General features: G+C 50.1%; 1 protein-coding gene and 1 long non-coding RNA gene across 4 annotated transcripts in view; both read left to right on the forward strand.

Moving 5' to 3' along the window:
- Nucleotides 1-5,394, forward strand: part of LOC125125576 (uncharacterized) — a 29,174-nt gene extending 23,780 nt beyond the window's left edge. For 2 of the 3 annotated variants that reach the window (XR_007134437.1, XR_007134438.1), the window contains exons 4-5: nucleotides 1,373-1,442; nucleotides 4,863-5,394. This is a non-coding gene — a long non-coding RNA (uncharacterized LOC125125576). Of the gene's footprint in view, nucleotides 1-1,372; nucleotides 1,460-4,862 lie in introns of all 3 variants that reach the window. The other variant, XR_007134439.1, reaches the window with a different exon arrangement.
- Nucleotides 5,395-9,441: 4,047 nt separating this feature from the next.
- DNAJB1 (DnaJ heat shock protein family (Hsp40) member B1) lies at nucleotides 9,442-13,253 on the forward strand. The gene is made up of 3 exons (XM_047776810.1): nucleotides 9,442-9,771; nucleotides 10,981-11,558; nucleotides 11,856-13,253. The coding sequence occupies exons 1-3, from the start codon at nucleotides 9,561-9,563 to the stop codon at nucleotides 12,084-12,086; spliced, it is 1,020 nt and encodes a 339-aa protein (XP_047632766.1). The 5' UTR covers nucleotides 9,442-9,560; the 3' UTR covers nucleotides 12,087-13,253.
- The last annotated feature ends 1,159 nt before the right edge of the window (nucleotides 13,254-14,412 follow it).

A 14,412-nucleotide genomic window follows, 5' to 3' on the forward strand; every position in this document is an offset into this window, starting at 1 on the left:
CCAATCAACGAGGGAGGCTCCCACCTTTCCCCCCGCGGGGCAGGGACAGCAGGAGCAGGAACTAGCCGCGCCAGGGGTCTAGCCAATCAGCTTACGGGACCCACTGAGGGGGCGAGGCGTGGGCAAAGGGGCGGGGGACGGGTGGGGAAAAGATGGGGCTTGTCTACCCACCAATCAAAGGGGCCCTCTGCACCACGAGCCCCCTTGCCCCGCCCTTTGGTGGCGTCGCTGTGGAGACCAAGGGAAGCGAAGGTGTCTGCAAGACCCGAGGAGGGAGCAAGCAGTCGAGTAACAGGGAGGGCAGCATCCACGTGGCAGGCACCTCGACCGGGTGAATTCTGAGGTGGGCGGCCCCACCCGGGTATCCGGAAGCAGCGGGAGAGGGCTAGGGTTGGAGGCGTGGGCTGGGCCACCTGGATGGAGAGGCCCTCTCCAACGAGGGGACCCCCCCCCCCATTTGTCATGATAGGAGGAAAGGAAAGGGGAACTGGGTGGTGAAAAGCCCTCTGGAACCCCCACAACCTGCAGTCTAAGCTCTCGCCCCATTCTGGGTATGTCTTCACGGCCCTTTCAATGCAAGCACTGCCCAACCTTGCTCAACCCTTGTGGGCAGGGAGCCCACATTTGTCTCCACCGGCACTGTCCAATATGATCACTACTGGCTACATGCAGCGAATGAGTCCTTGAAATGTGGCTGGTCAAAACTGAAATGTGCTGTAAACATAAAACACACACCGATTTCAAAAATGTGGTACAAAAAGGACAATGTTAAAAATATGTATAGCATTGATAACATTTTATGTTGCTTACACGTTAAGATGATAATACTTTGGATACACTGGATTAAAATGCCTTATTAAATCTAAATTCCCTTGTTTATGTTTACATTTTCTTTAAGAGCCTCACCCACAACATATGTGGAAGTTCCCAGGCTAGAGGTCTAATCAGAGGTACAGGTGCCAGCCTACACCACAGCCACAGCAACGCAAGGTCCTTACCCACTGAGTGAGGCTGGGGATCAAACCTGCAACCTCATGGTTCCTAGTAGGATTCATTTCCACTGTGCCACGACAGGAACTCCCTGTTTATGTTTACTTTTTTGATATGCCTATTGGAACACTTAAAAGTCACAGACACAGCTTGGATATGGCTGACAGTTGTACCTCCCACACTAGCTCTACTGAATAGTGCTGTCTTGGGGTCGTGTCATGCTTTTGCTTCACTGATTGTCATGAGCTGGCTGGGGAGGTCGATTGCCAATAACACTCGCGTGCATGCACACGCGCGCGCACACACACACACACACTCATGCACACACTCAGGATAGGACTTGGCACATTCTCTAACCTTTTCCTCTTTCTCCTGGTTCCAGATTCTGCCCCTTGAGCCTTCATCAACTGTCAAAACTTCCCAAAACCCAGAGACCTGGCATCAGGGATATGGTGAGAAGTCCCCAAAGGTAGAGCACTGATTCACAGGGGAGGAGGGCGGGGAGAAGGTGAATCAATGCCTGGCACTTAGTCATCCAGGTTAGGCTTGAGAAACTTCGGAGGCTACAGCCTTTGGGGACTTCGTCTCCGAGTAAAGGAAGCTAAGATTGTGGTCTTCAGTAATTCATTACCTTTTTCACTGGGCCTATCTGGGCAAAACAGATGAAAACACAAAGTATTTTATACTTGTACTTTCCAAAGCACAGATCTTTTCCTATTAGCAGTTGTGATGTTCACAGTATCATGAGATTCTTTGTGTTGTGACAGACCTCATTCCCTGGCCTTATGAAGGAGCATGGGAGACTACTCACTCAGAGGCCACAAGTGTGGGGGGGGGGGTTTGTTTGTTTGTTTGTTTTTTCTCTTTTTTGGCCGCCTCTCGCCATATGGAGTTCCTGGGCTAGGGATCAGACCCAAGCTGCAGTCACAACCTAAACCACAGCTGCAGCAACTCAGATCCATAACCCACTGTTCCCAGCCAGGGATCAAACCTACGTCCAGGCACTCCCAAGATGCCGCTGATCCTGTTGTGCTACAGTGGGAACTCCCAAGTTGAGTTACTTGAGGTGTCTATTTCTGAGATGCTAAGGGGGCAGAGCTGAACCCCTCAAATCTAGCCACAGTTTGCCAGTTCTGCCAATGTGATCTAAGCTTCTCCAGTGTGATCTAAGTAGGTATGTCTTCCCTATTGCTGGGTTTCAGCTAGGTAAGGTGTGTGGTGTCCAAGGAGATGTCATTTTTGGAGATTTTAAACACATTCCTGTAGGCTTGGAACATTCTGGAATTTCCCCTTCATGACTGCTTTCCTGAGCCCTGAACTTACTCAATAGCACCAAATCATTTGGTGGACATATTATGCTCCAGGCCAGCTGGGGCTTACAGATAATTTCCACCCCGCCTCCTCACTTGGAAAAAACTCATAGAAAGGCATGATCCAGCCTGCAGAGGATAATTCCTCTTTGTTTTTGAAGGGCATTAACAGGGATGAGGACCCCTCGATGGCCTTGTCTGGTTCTTAGTAAGCAGGTTGTCGGCAGAAACCAAATCCACCCTGGGAATGAAGACTGACCACTTTGTTGAAGCCATTCATGACCCTGTACCATTGCTCTGACTGTACAGAGTTCAGCCAGGTTCCCCAGCACAGTGGCTGATTCCTAATGGTGACAAGTTAATACATTTGGCGTTTGCTGAGCCAAATGTAACACGCCCCTTAAAGCAGTTTCCAAAGGGAAAATTCCAGAAAGATCTTCGGCTGTAGTGGCGTTGAGAGATGAGTGGGACCTCCTTGGGTCTCAGACTTGGAGGAAACTACGGTCGTTGGGATGTGGAAGATCTGGTGTGTTTGGTTGTGTCCTTCTCACGAGCTCTTTTTCTATTTCTCACGTGCAAGGAAGATAGGATTTTAATTCTTCCAGGAACCTTGCTTGGCTTGTTTTTGGGTGTGTGATCAAGCTGGTTCAGAGCAGTCTGAGGGAAGGGAAAGCCTATAACAGACAAGCCAGGGCTGGTCAGCAACTTTCTGGAGCCCCAGAGAGAAGTTTCCCAACCCTATCCTGTCTGTCTTTTTAATTTTAATTTTTAGGTCCATGGGATTTTTTCTTTCTTTTTATTGAGGTATAATTTACATACAGTAAAATACACTTTTTTTAGTGTACAGTTCTGTATAAATAGAGTCATGTAACCATCACCAACAGTCAAGATGACATTTCCATCATCTCAAAAATTCCTCTATATCCCTTTGTAGCAGATCCCAAGCCCCTGGTGACACTGATCTACTTACTTTCTGAATCAATACTTTTGCCTTTTCCAGAGGTCCTTTAAAATGGAGTCACACAGTAAATAGGTTTTTGAGTCTGGCTTCTTTCACTAACAATGCATTTATGGTTTATCTGCATTGTTTCCTGTGTTGGTAGCCAGATCCTTTTATTTTATTTATTTATTTTTTTAATAGCCACACCTGCAGCATATGAAAGTTCCAGGCTAGCGGTCCAATCTGAGTTGCAGCTGCCGGCCTCTCCACAGCCACAGCAACTCCAGATCCCAGCCGCATCTACAACCTACACCACAGCTTGTGGCAACTCTAGATCCTTAACCTAGTGAGTCCAGGGATCAAACCCACATCCTCAAGGACACTATGTGGGGTTCCTAACCTGATGAGCCACAACAGGAACTCTTGGCCAGGAACTGATGCTTTCCCCCTCTTTTGGCCACCCTGCAGCATATGGAGTTCCCAGGTCAGAAATCAGACCTGAGCCACAGTTGCAAACCAGGCCACAGCTTGGCAACATTGGATCCTTAACCCATTGTGTCAGGCTGATGGTCGAACCTGTGTCCCAACCCTTGCAGAGGTGCCATCGATCCCATCTTGCCACAGCAAGAACTCCTAGATCCTTTTTAATGGCCAAATAGTATTCCTTCATGTGGCCAGATTACAGTTTGTTTATTAGTTCACCCACTGAAGAACATTTAGAGGTTTGGGGGGTTTTTAGTTTGTTGATTTGTTTTTGCTTTTTAGGGCCATACCTGCAGCATACGGAAGTTCCCGGGCTAGGAGTCGAATCAGAGCTGCAGCTGCCAGCCTATGCCATAGCCACAGCAATGCAGGATCTGACCAGCCTCCACAATCTGTACCATAGCTCATGGCAATGCGGGATCCTTAACCTACTGATCAAGCCCAGTGTTCAAACTCATATCCTCATGAATACTAGTAGGGTTTGTTTCTGCAGAGCCACAACAGGAACTCCTCTGTTTGTTTTTTTGGCTGCACCTGCAGCATATAGAAGTTCCTGAGCCGGAGATCAAATCCAAGATACACTGCAACCTATGCCCAAACGCTGGATCCTTAACCATCTGTACGCCAGCAGGAACTCCAACATTTAGGTTTTAATGACTATTGATAATGACAAAGCCTTGATAAACATTTGCTCATGGGTTTTTAATGTCAACATGGGTTTTTATTTCACATGGGTATTTCACCGGGGAAGACTGTTAGTTTGTATGGCTGTAATGCTTTTGAAAGTCTTTTTTGATGAAGAAGCATTGAAAAAATTGGTGATGCTTTTTTTAAATTACGACTTTATCATCATCTGAATCACATCTTCACACGATGAGTGCTTACCATAAACAGCTTGCTGAACACCTTACAGCTCAGCATTTTATTCACCGAGCAACCTCAGGCAAGTCACATGACATTCTCAGAGCCTCCATTTCCCCTGCCTGTAAAACAGAGGTATTGATAAACCATCCATTAAAGGGTTATTGTCAGGATTAAATAAGTTAATACACATCAAGTGCTTGGAACTGGCTTGGCACAAAGTAGGATATGTCAGTGTTTGCTATTATTATAATCTTCATTTCCTGTCCCCTCTCAAGTTCATCTGCAGAGCCACCAGGTCTTACCATTTTATGGAGGACATATTAAGGAATCAGAGAGTTAAAGCAAGTTGTACAAGATCACACGGGGAGTAAGTAAGTAAACAGCATTTCGGCTGAGGCTGACTGACTCCAGACTCACTTGTTTAGTAATTCTAAACAGAACCGATAGGATATATGCGTTTGTGACTGCGCCTGTGTTATGTGATTTAAGGCATTGGCTTCCATGACTGTGGGAAAGCAAGTCTGAAATCTGCAGGGCAGATCAGCAGGCTAGAAACTCTTGGCCAGGAACTGATGCTTTTGTCCTTAGGGAAACCTCAGTATTTGCTTCTAAGCCCTTTCAGTATTTGCTTTTAAAGTCTTTCAACTGGAGCTCCCATGGTGGTGTAAAGGGACCAGCAGTGTTTTGAGAGCACTGGGACACAGGTTCAATCCCCAGCCCAACACAGTGGGTTAAGGATACAGTGTTGCCACAGCTATGCTTAGGTCGTGACTGTGCCTCAGATCTGATCCATGGCCTTGGAGCTCCATATGCCACAGGGCAGCCAAAAATGAAAAAAAAAATTAAAATAAAAAAAATCAGTTTTCGGGAGTTCCTGTCGTGGCTCAGTGGTTAACGAATCAGACTAGGAACAATGAGGTTGCAGGTTCGATCCCTGGCATTGCTCAGTGGGTTAAGGATCTGGCATTGCCGTGAGCTGTGGTGTAGGTCACAGACACGGCTCAGATCCAACATTGCTGTGGCTCTGGAGTAGGCTGGTGGCTACAGCTCCAGCTGGACCCCTAGCCTGAGAATCTCCATAGGCCACAGGTGTGGCCCTAGAAAAGACCCCCCCCCCCAAAAAAATCAATCTCTTAACTGATTGGATGAGGCCCACCCCCAATATTGAGGGTCATTTCCTGTACTTAAAGTATGTTAACCTAACCACATCACAGCAGTACTTAGCGTTTGATTGAATAACTGGGTACTATTGCCTAGCCAAGTGCATGCATAAAACTACTCATCAGGGAGTTCCCATCATAGCTCAGCAGTAATGAACCGGACTAGTATCCATGAGGACTCAGGTTTGATGTCTGGCCTCACTCAGTGGGTTAAGAATCTGGCGTTGCCATGAGCTATGGTGTAGGTCGCAGATGAGGCTTTGATCCTGTGTTGCTGTGGCTGCGGCGTAGCCCGGCAGCTGCAGCTCCAATTCAACCCCTAGACTGGGAACTTCCATATGCCATGGGTGCAGCCCTAAAAAGCAAAACAAAACAAAATAAAAAAAAAAACCTGTTCATCATATCTTCTCTGAACTGAGAGCTCAAACCTTTGCTGAGGTTTCTGTGGAGGCCACTTTTCCAATAACAATCTAAAGTGCCCAGTAAGTGTTCAGGTCAAAGAATCATAGCCACAAGAAGAAATGTTGAGGTTTTTTGTTTTTTGTTTTTGCGGGGGGGGGCAGTTCTTAAACAAAACTTCCTGAATATGACCCAGGCTTATTCAAGGAAGGAGAGTTCCCAGACCTAAGATTGCCTTCATTTTTTAAACATAAGGACACAGCTTGCATGATGTTTTGGCCTACCCAGAGCTATGTGAAGACCTTCGGAGGCCCCCACATTTGTAACTCTAAGTTAAGTTTATAAGTGTGAGGAAGTCCACAAGCTCTGGGTTTTTCCCCATGATGACTCCCCTGTTACCTATTTATGTAACTTAAAAAAAAAAAAATCAGGTGTTCCTGTCATGGTTCAGTGGTTAAAGAACTTGACCAGTATCCATGAGGACTCGGGTTTGATCCCTGGCCTCTTTCAGTAAGTTAAGGATCCAGCATTGCTATGAGCTGTGGTGTAGGCTGCAGATGTGGCTAGGATCCCGCAGCTGTGGCTGTGGTGTAGGCAGGCAGCTACAGCTCCAATTCGACCCCTAGCCAGGGAACTTCCATATGCCTTGGGTGTGAAAAAAAAATCAAACTCTCTCCCCTCCATGATTTGTTCAGGACCCCTACCATGCTGTGCCCCTGGGCACCCAGGCTAAGATGCATCCTCCCAGGTCAGCTACTGTGTGTCCTAGTCCAGAGACCTTACTGATATGGCTACCCTAGAGTCAGTGAACGGCCAGAATACCCCTGCTAGATAGCAGGGGAAGGACACGGTTGTCTTTCTCAGGAGTTCCAGCCTGGGCAGTAGTTACTAGAAGCTTTTTGCTGAGGTGCTGCCAGGAAAGGGATGGCCCAGCAGCCCACCATTCAACCAGATGATTAGTCACCACTTTGACAGCACTTCCTCTAGGCCAGGCCTGTCTTGGGCACTTTACAAATGTTGACTCAATGTCGATTTCAAAGCCCTATGAGTCAGGTACAACTACAACTCCCATTGTACACATGAAGAAGCTAAGGCCCTGGAAGGCTCAGTCACCAGCCCAAGGGGTTTCACAGCCAGGAAGTGCTGTAACCAAGAATGAAAATCTGGCTGTCTGGCTGCAGAGCCAGTGTCACACTGCCTGGATCTCCCAAGCAGTTCTTCCAGGAATCTCTCCCCTTCACAGGCCACCACCACCTATCCCTTCTTCCCTATTCCCTTCTCAGGCTGTACTCCTTTCAGAGCCTCCTTTCCCTATCAGCCTTGTCCTTGACCACAGACTTTCCCCAGACTCTGAAAGCCAAAAGGGATCATGTTGCCTGCCGATGAGGAAGCAGAGGCTCTGAGAGGTGTATGCCACACCCATGTCTCCCCGAAATCATAAAGGTAGTGGGGAGAGAAAAAGAAGCAGGTGCATTAAAAATAGCCAGGAATAGGAGTTCCCATTGTGGCTCAGCAGTAACAAATCCGACTAGCATCCATGAGAATTCTGGTTCAACCCCTGGCCTCACTCAGTGGGTTAAGGACCAGGCGTTGCCATGAGGTGTGGCACGTAGGTGACAGATATGTCACAGATCTGGTGTTGCTGTGGCTGTGTCACAGGCCTGCGGCTGCAGCTCCAATTCAAGCCCTAGCCTGGGAACTTCTATATGCCGCAGCTGTGGCCCTTAAAAAAAAAAAAGCCAGAACTAGAAAGTTCCCATGTGGCACAGAAGTTAAGGATCCCAAGTTGCTGTAGCGCAGCACTGGTGGCAACTGGAGTGCAGTGTTTTTATGCTTTTTTTTTTTTTTTAATCTTTTTAGGGCCACACCCTCAGATTATGGAGGTTCCCAGGCTAGGGGTCCAGTTGGAGCTACAGGTGCTGGCATGCACCACAGCTACAGCAACATCAGATCCAAGCCACCTCTGCAACCTACACCACAGCTCACTGCAATGCCAAATCCTTAACTCATTAAGCAAGGCCAGGGATGGAACCCGCAACCTCATGGTTTCTAGTTACACGATGGGAACTCGTGGAGTTCAGTCCTTGGCCAGGTAACTTCTATATGCCGCCTGTGGCCAAACAAATAAAAAAACATAGCCGGGAATATTTAGGAAGAGTCAGACTGTTCTGACACTGAGACTCAGCACTGACAGAGGTCAGGCCCTGCTCTGATAGTGATCAAAGGCTGGGGGGGGGGTGACATTTAGCATGAAAACCAAGGAACAAGATAATTCCAAATTTCAGTGGGAGGTATTCTTGAGAAAATGGTAATAAAGCAAAAGGCTTGAGGGGTTAGACTGAGGAGACCTCTCCAGGGAGGTAAGCTTTGGTCCAGGGTCCTTGGCTCGCTTTACAGGGTCGGTATGGGTGAGGAGAGGGACAGTTCTGGGGCTCCCAACACTGAGGGTGAGTGGGGTGTTTTGTTTTTGTTTTTGTTTTTTTTTTGCTTTTTGGGGCACATGGCTCCACCCGATCAAACCCACAACCTCATGTCTCCCAGTCGGATGCAATTCCGCTGCGCCACGACCGGTAGAGGGGTATTTTTATTCCCGGATGGAAGCAGGTATCTGGGGCAAGGAGCGATTAGGCAACTAGCCTTGAATCACCTGGCGTAAACTGATTCTCCCGCCCAGCGAGATGGGGGAAGGAAGCACCTCCTAGGGGAAGGGCGGGGCCTTTCGCAGCCCGGGGCCTTTCGCAGCCCCGCCCTGCTCGAAGCACCGCATTTTTTTTTTCCCTTTTTTTTTTTGTCTCCTCTAGGGCCGCACGGAGGCATATGGAGATTTCCAGGCTAGGGGGTCCAATCGGAGCTGTAGCCGCCAGCCTGCGCCAGAGCCACAGCAACGCGGGATCCGAGCCACGTCTGCGACCTACACCACAGCTCACGGAATCCCCGGATCCTTAACCCACTGAGCGAGGACAGGGATCCCAGTCAGATTCGTTAACCACTGAGCCAAGACAAGAACATCGAAGCACCCGCACTTTAACCTGTTGACCCAGGCAGGGGCGGAGTACGCGGCAGGCCCGGTCCCCGGAAGCACTGAAGCAAGGTCGCTATTGGTTCCCTCAGAGAGTGGGCGGGGCCTCAGACGCCCAGTGCCCGCGCAGCGGAGAAGCGTTGCCTAGGGCGGAGCGGGAAGGGGTGTGGCCACGCGCGGGCAGCCGTTGGCGGCGCGTCCCCGCCCCGGATGTCGCGCGTCGCAACCTGGGCAGCGACGATTGGTCGGAGCCGCGTGGGGGGCGGGGCGGAAGGTTCTGGAGGGGGCTGGCGGGCTCTGGAAGCTTCCGCCGGACGGGTATATAGAGTCCGGGACGGGGCGGCGGCGGAGCCGGGGGACGGCGACAGCTGGGCGGCAGGCCGCAGGCGGGGGCAATGGGCAAAGACTATTATCAGACGCTGGGCCTGGCCCGCGGTGCCTCGGACGAGGAGATCAAGAGGGCCTACCGCCGTCAAGCGCTGCGTTATCACCCGGACAAGAACAAGGAGCCCGGCGCCGAGGAGAAGTTCAAGGAGATCGCCGAGGCCTACGACGTGCTCAGCGACCCGCGCAAGCGCGAGATCTTCGACCGCTACGGGGAGGAAGGTGTGTGCGCGCGCGCAACTGGGGGTGCGCCCCTGCTGTTTGACAGGCGGAGAGATCGAGGCACTGCGGTACCCCGGCGGCGTCCCCGGGGTAGCGCTAAGGGACCGGGGGACGAGCAGCCCCCGCCTTTTGGCCAAACAGGCCTCCGCCCTCGATTGGCGGCCTCCCGATGGGAGGAGGAGTCCTGGCGGTGCTGCTCGCCCAGAAGCTTCTAGTATGTCTGGGGCCGCCCGTCTCCGCCCACGTCCGCGATCCGTCGGTGGGGGGAGAGGGTGCAGAAGGAGAGGGGGTAGAGTGCCCAGCCTTGATGATGGCGCTGCGGCCCCTCGGGCGCTGGGCTCACCTGGGCGAGGTGACAGCCTCTGCCCGCCCAGGGTGCAAGGCGAGGCCTCTGGCTGAGCGCCGGGCGCAGGCTGCTTGCAGTGAGCTTGCAAATGAGAGTGCCAATTAGCGCCCAGCGACCTCCCGGGCGTCTTTGAGGGTGGAGTGAGGTAATCCCTGTAAAATGCTTACCTAGCTCCGTGCCAGACATGTAGTCGGTGGTCAAGGTGCAAGGAGCAGTAGGGCCCGCCTCTGCCCGGCCTCACCAGGATAGCTCTCTTGGGGAGGCGGGGGAGCGGGAGGAGAAGCTTTCTTGTTGTCCAGCTGCCTGTTGATGACTCAGATTGGTTTCTCGGTTTGGTCTTAAGAAAGAAATGACTTTTTATATATAAGAATGGTGGCACTTAGTGTCAGAGCGTGAGAATTTCAAAATCTCCGATTGCTGTTTCACCTTCATTTCTACTCTCCCTACAGTCTCTAGCTCTAAAGTATTTCAGAGTAAACATTTGGTGAAAACTGACCCTGGGTCACACCTTTTTCATTGGCTGTCTTGAGTTCTTTGTACTCCTTGTAACATTGTAGGAAAGATGGGTCACTCAAATGTGAAGACCTAGGTGGTGGCCCCAAGAGATGGCCATCTCAGAGCTCGAGCCCTTCTCTACTGTCATGCCACAGTTAACTAACTACCTGTGGGCGATGGTGGTTCTGTTTCTGAGACTGCAAGTGGGAAGAAAAAGCCTGGAGTTCCTCCTTGCTCTTTCCTGACAGCCAAAAAAAGAAAAAAAATTCTTCCTTGATGGCTCTCAACTCTTTTTTTCCCTCAAGGAAAGCTCCTAGAGAGAGAAGGTCCTGGCCAGCCATCTGATTTCTTTTGCTTTTGCATTTCAGGCCTGAAGGGTGGTGGCCCAAGTGGTGGGAGCAGCGGTGCTAACGGGACCTCTTTCAGCTACACATTCCATGGAGACCCTCATGCCATGTTTGCTGAGTTCTTCGGTGGCCGAAATCCCTTTGACACCTTTTTTGGGCAGCGCAACGGGGAGGAAGGCATGGACATTGATGACCCGTTTTCTGGCTTCCCCATGGGCATGGGTGGCTTCACCACTGCAAACTTTGGCCGCTCCCGCCCTGCACAAGAACCCACCCGAAAGAAGCAAGATCCCCCTGTCACCCATGACCTTAGGGTTTCACTTGAAGAGATCTATAGCGGCTGTACCAAGAAAATGAAAATCTCTCATAAGCGGCTGAACCCCGATGGAAAGAGCATTCGCAACGAAGACAAAATCTTGACCATCGAAGTGAAGCGGGGGTGGAAAGAAGGGACCAAAATCACCTTCCCCAAGGAAGGAGACCAGACCTCCAACAACATTCCAGCCGACATTGTCTTTGTTTTAAAGGACAAGCCACACAATATTTTTAAGAGAGATGGCTCTGATGTCATTTACCCAGCCAGGATTACCCTTCGGGAGGTAAGGCACTAGGCAGGGCAGTGTCTGTGGAGGGAGAAGGCTGCCTTTGGAAGCAGTTCTGTATTTTGCTTAACAGATATTTCTGAGCACTTGGTGTGTGCCAGGCTTGGGGCGTGCAGTAACAGTAAGACTCTCCAAGGCTTTGTTTTTCCAGAGCTTCTGTGCTGTACCTGGGTAGATTGGGGCAGGGTCAGCTGCAAAGGCCTGATGGCATTTACCCTCCACTAAATAGCCTCTGGGCAGGATGTGAGCTTCCTAAGCTTCTTGCAATCTAATGCTGTCCCTTTGCTTTCCAAGGCTTTGTGTGGCTGTACAGTGAACGTCCCCACTCTGGACGGCAGGACCATACCCGTTGTGTTCAAAGATGTCATCAGGCCTGGCATGCGGCGAAAAGTTCCTGGAGAAGGCCTCCCTCTTCCCAAAACACCTGAGAAACGCGGGGACCTCATTATTGAGTTTGAAGTAATCTTCCCTGAGAGGATTCCCCAGACCTCAAGAACCGTTCTTGAGCAGGTTCTTCCGGTATAATCACCCATGTTCCCCAAGGACTGACCAGGGACCTTTCCAGAGCTCAAGGATTTCTGGACCGTTCCACCAGTTGTGGATCCGCGAGAGTGTGGGAGGGCCCAGGGAGGGCTTTCGTACTGCTGAATGTTTTCCAGAGAATATATTACAATCTTTCAAAGTCGTGCACTAGACTAAAGTGGTTTTTCAAGCGATAGGGCGGCAGGTGGTGGGGACAGCAGGAGAAGGCAGTTCGGTCTGCCCCACTGGGTCCTGCAGCCCTTGAGGATGGGCCCACACCTTCCTCCTCCAGGCCCTGCCCAGGGCGAGAGGCAGACCCACAGCTGGACTTGAACTCTCTGTAGTCCCTTTGCTTGCGGATGTTAGATGGTGTCGACCTGCCATCTTGGTTACCAGACCCTGTACACTCCTGTTTCTGTTGTGTGATCAGTTCATGTTTTATTCTGTATTTGTCTCCCACATCTTGCTCTTCCCCTGAAGAATCCTGTTTTCTCTTTTGCCATCTCAAATTGAGAACCTAGACTATTTTGCAGAACTGCCTGGCCGGCTCCCATAAGCAATACCTCTTGTTCCAGCAGGACCAAGGGAGCCAGCCTCCAGTAAGTGAATAACGTGCAGCTGCCTCTCCCTCAAGGGTCAGAGGCCCTGGCTGGAGCAGGGGGCCCTCTCAACCCCTGGTTCTGAGGCTGAGTACACTCACCTTCCTATTCTTTAAGGCAATCTTTTGGCACACCTGGGATTTACCACCGGCCCAGGTAATTTTTGTTTAATGGACTCTGGACTCTCTCAAAAGGATCTAATCCTTTTGAATTTTGCACAGCCCTAGATATAATCCCTTTTGATAAAAGGGTCTTTGCTTCTGATTACAGGAGCACTGTGGAACGTCTGTAAATATGTTTTTATAATTCCATGTAAAGTTGGTGTGCACTCAAATGAAACTAGTCCACAGCAGCTGCTGTTCTCTGTATAGGGCCATGATGGAATTCAGAAGGAAACTTGGTGGTGGGGGTGGGAGCGGGGAGGGTGTCGGAACAAATGTCTGTTCCCTACAGGCCAGTCTGGTGCTCAGACCTTTAGACTCATTGTAAGTTGCCACTGCCAACACAAGACCAAAGCGTGTGACTTGTCAATGTGCAGCGTGACAGCATTAAAGACTGATGCTAAACCTCAGGGGAGCAGTCCTGCGACTCTGTTTGAGGGCTCTGCTGATGGGCTGGGGTGGAGTCTGGGCATCCCTCCAAAGGCAGCCAGGGTAGGTGGGAGGGAGAGGTTGTCAGGAGCTTCTGCCTTCCTCAGCTGGATGTGGGCTGCACAACATCAACCCACTGGACCCTGGATCTAGGTATCCAAAGAGCCCTGTGGATTCAGAGCTTGTGTTTTTGGTGAAGGTTGGGGCCAGAGTTAAGCAGGTCCTCTTTCAGGTCTTCCAAGATCTAGTTGCTGGGACCTAGGGGAGGTGTATACTCTACCTTCATGATCTCCCCCATTCCTTTCTTGCTAGAACAAGCTGGTGTTGGGCAGGCCCTGGCCAAACCAGGTTAGGATTCCAGCTGCCCTGGAGAAGACCTATTTTATTTGCAGGCCACTGAAACTGCTTTTACTTTGTAACTTTTAGTAAGGACCTGGTTTTATTATAAGGTAAGTGATTATACAGGCAGAAAACAACCTATTGCTATTTTGCTACAAAACACCATATTTAACCAATCTAGGAGTGGCTTTGCCTTCCCACTGAAACAGTTTAACTACTGAAAGCAGTCTAAGGGCAGTGCTGTCCAAGAGAACTTTCTTCAGGGATAGGAATGTTCTCTGTCTTTAAAACAGACATTCTTAAAGATTTCAAGTTAAGTTGCTTGAGAGCTCCAGCCACACGTGGCTTGCAGAGGCTATGGCATAACACAGAGGGCTTTAACCCCAAATCCAAGACAGGTCTCTTAGGACAGCAGCCACGTTGAGCCCAGAAAGGCCGTCCTATTTGGGAGGTCACCCCTGGACTATCAGAACCAAAAGAGACCTTATCACAAGATGTAATTACACAGCTATCTCAGGGGCTGAGATGACATTTACTGCAGAATTGACCCAGGCCCTCAGCTGGGGTCACAGACCCTCAAGGCCACCATTCCCCCTCACTACAGTCTCCTTGATTACATGTTACATCGCAGGTCCCTATCAACCTCATATCAGAAAGCCCTTGGCACAAATATGCACAGAGCTTCAGTGTGTCACAGGTCTGGGAACTTCAAGAAATAACCTATGCAGGGCAATGGTTGGGGCAGTGTGTCTTGTAGGAAAATATTTACAGTGAAAAAGACAAAAGGACTGAAGTGGATGG

The sequence above is a fragment of the Phacochoerus africanus genome, chromosome 4 (assembly GCF_016906955.1).
Source record: "Phacochoerus africanus isolate WHEZ1 chromosome 4, ROS_Pafr_v1, whole genome shotgun sequence".
In the NCBI taxonomy this organism is placed as follows: Eukaryota; Metazoa; Chordata; class Mammalia; order Artiodactyla; family Suidae; genus Phacochoerus; species Phacochoerus africanus.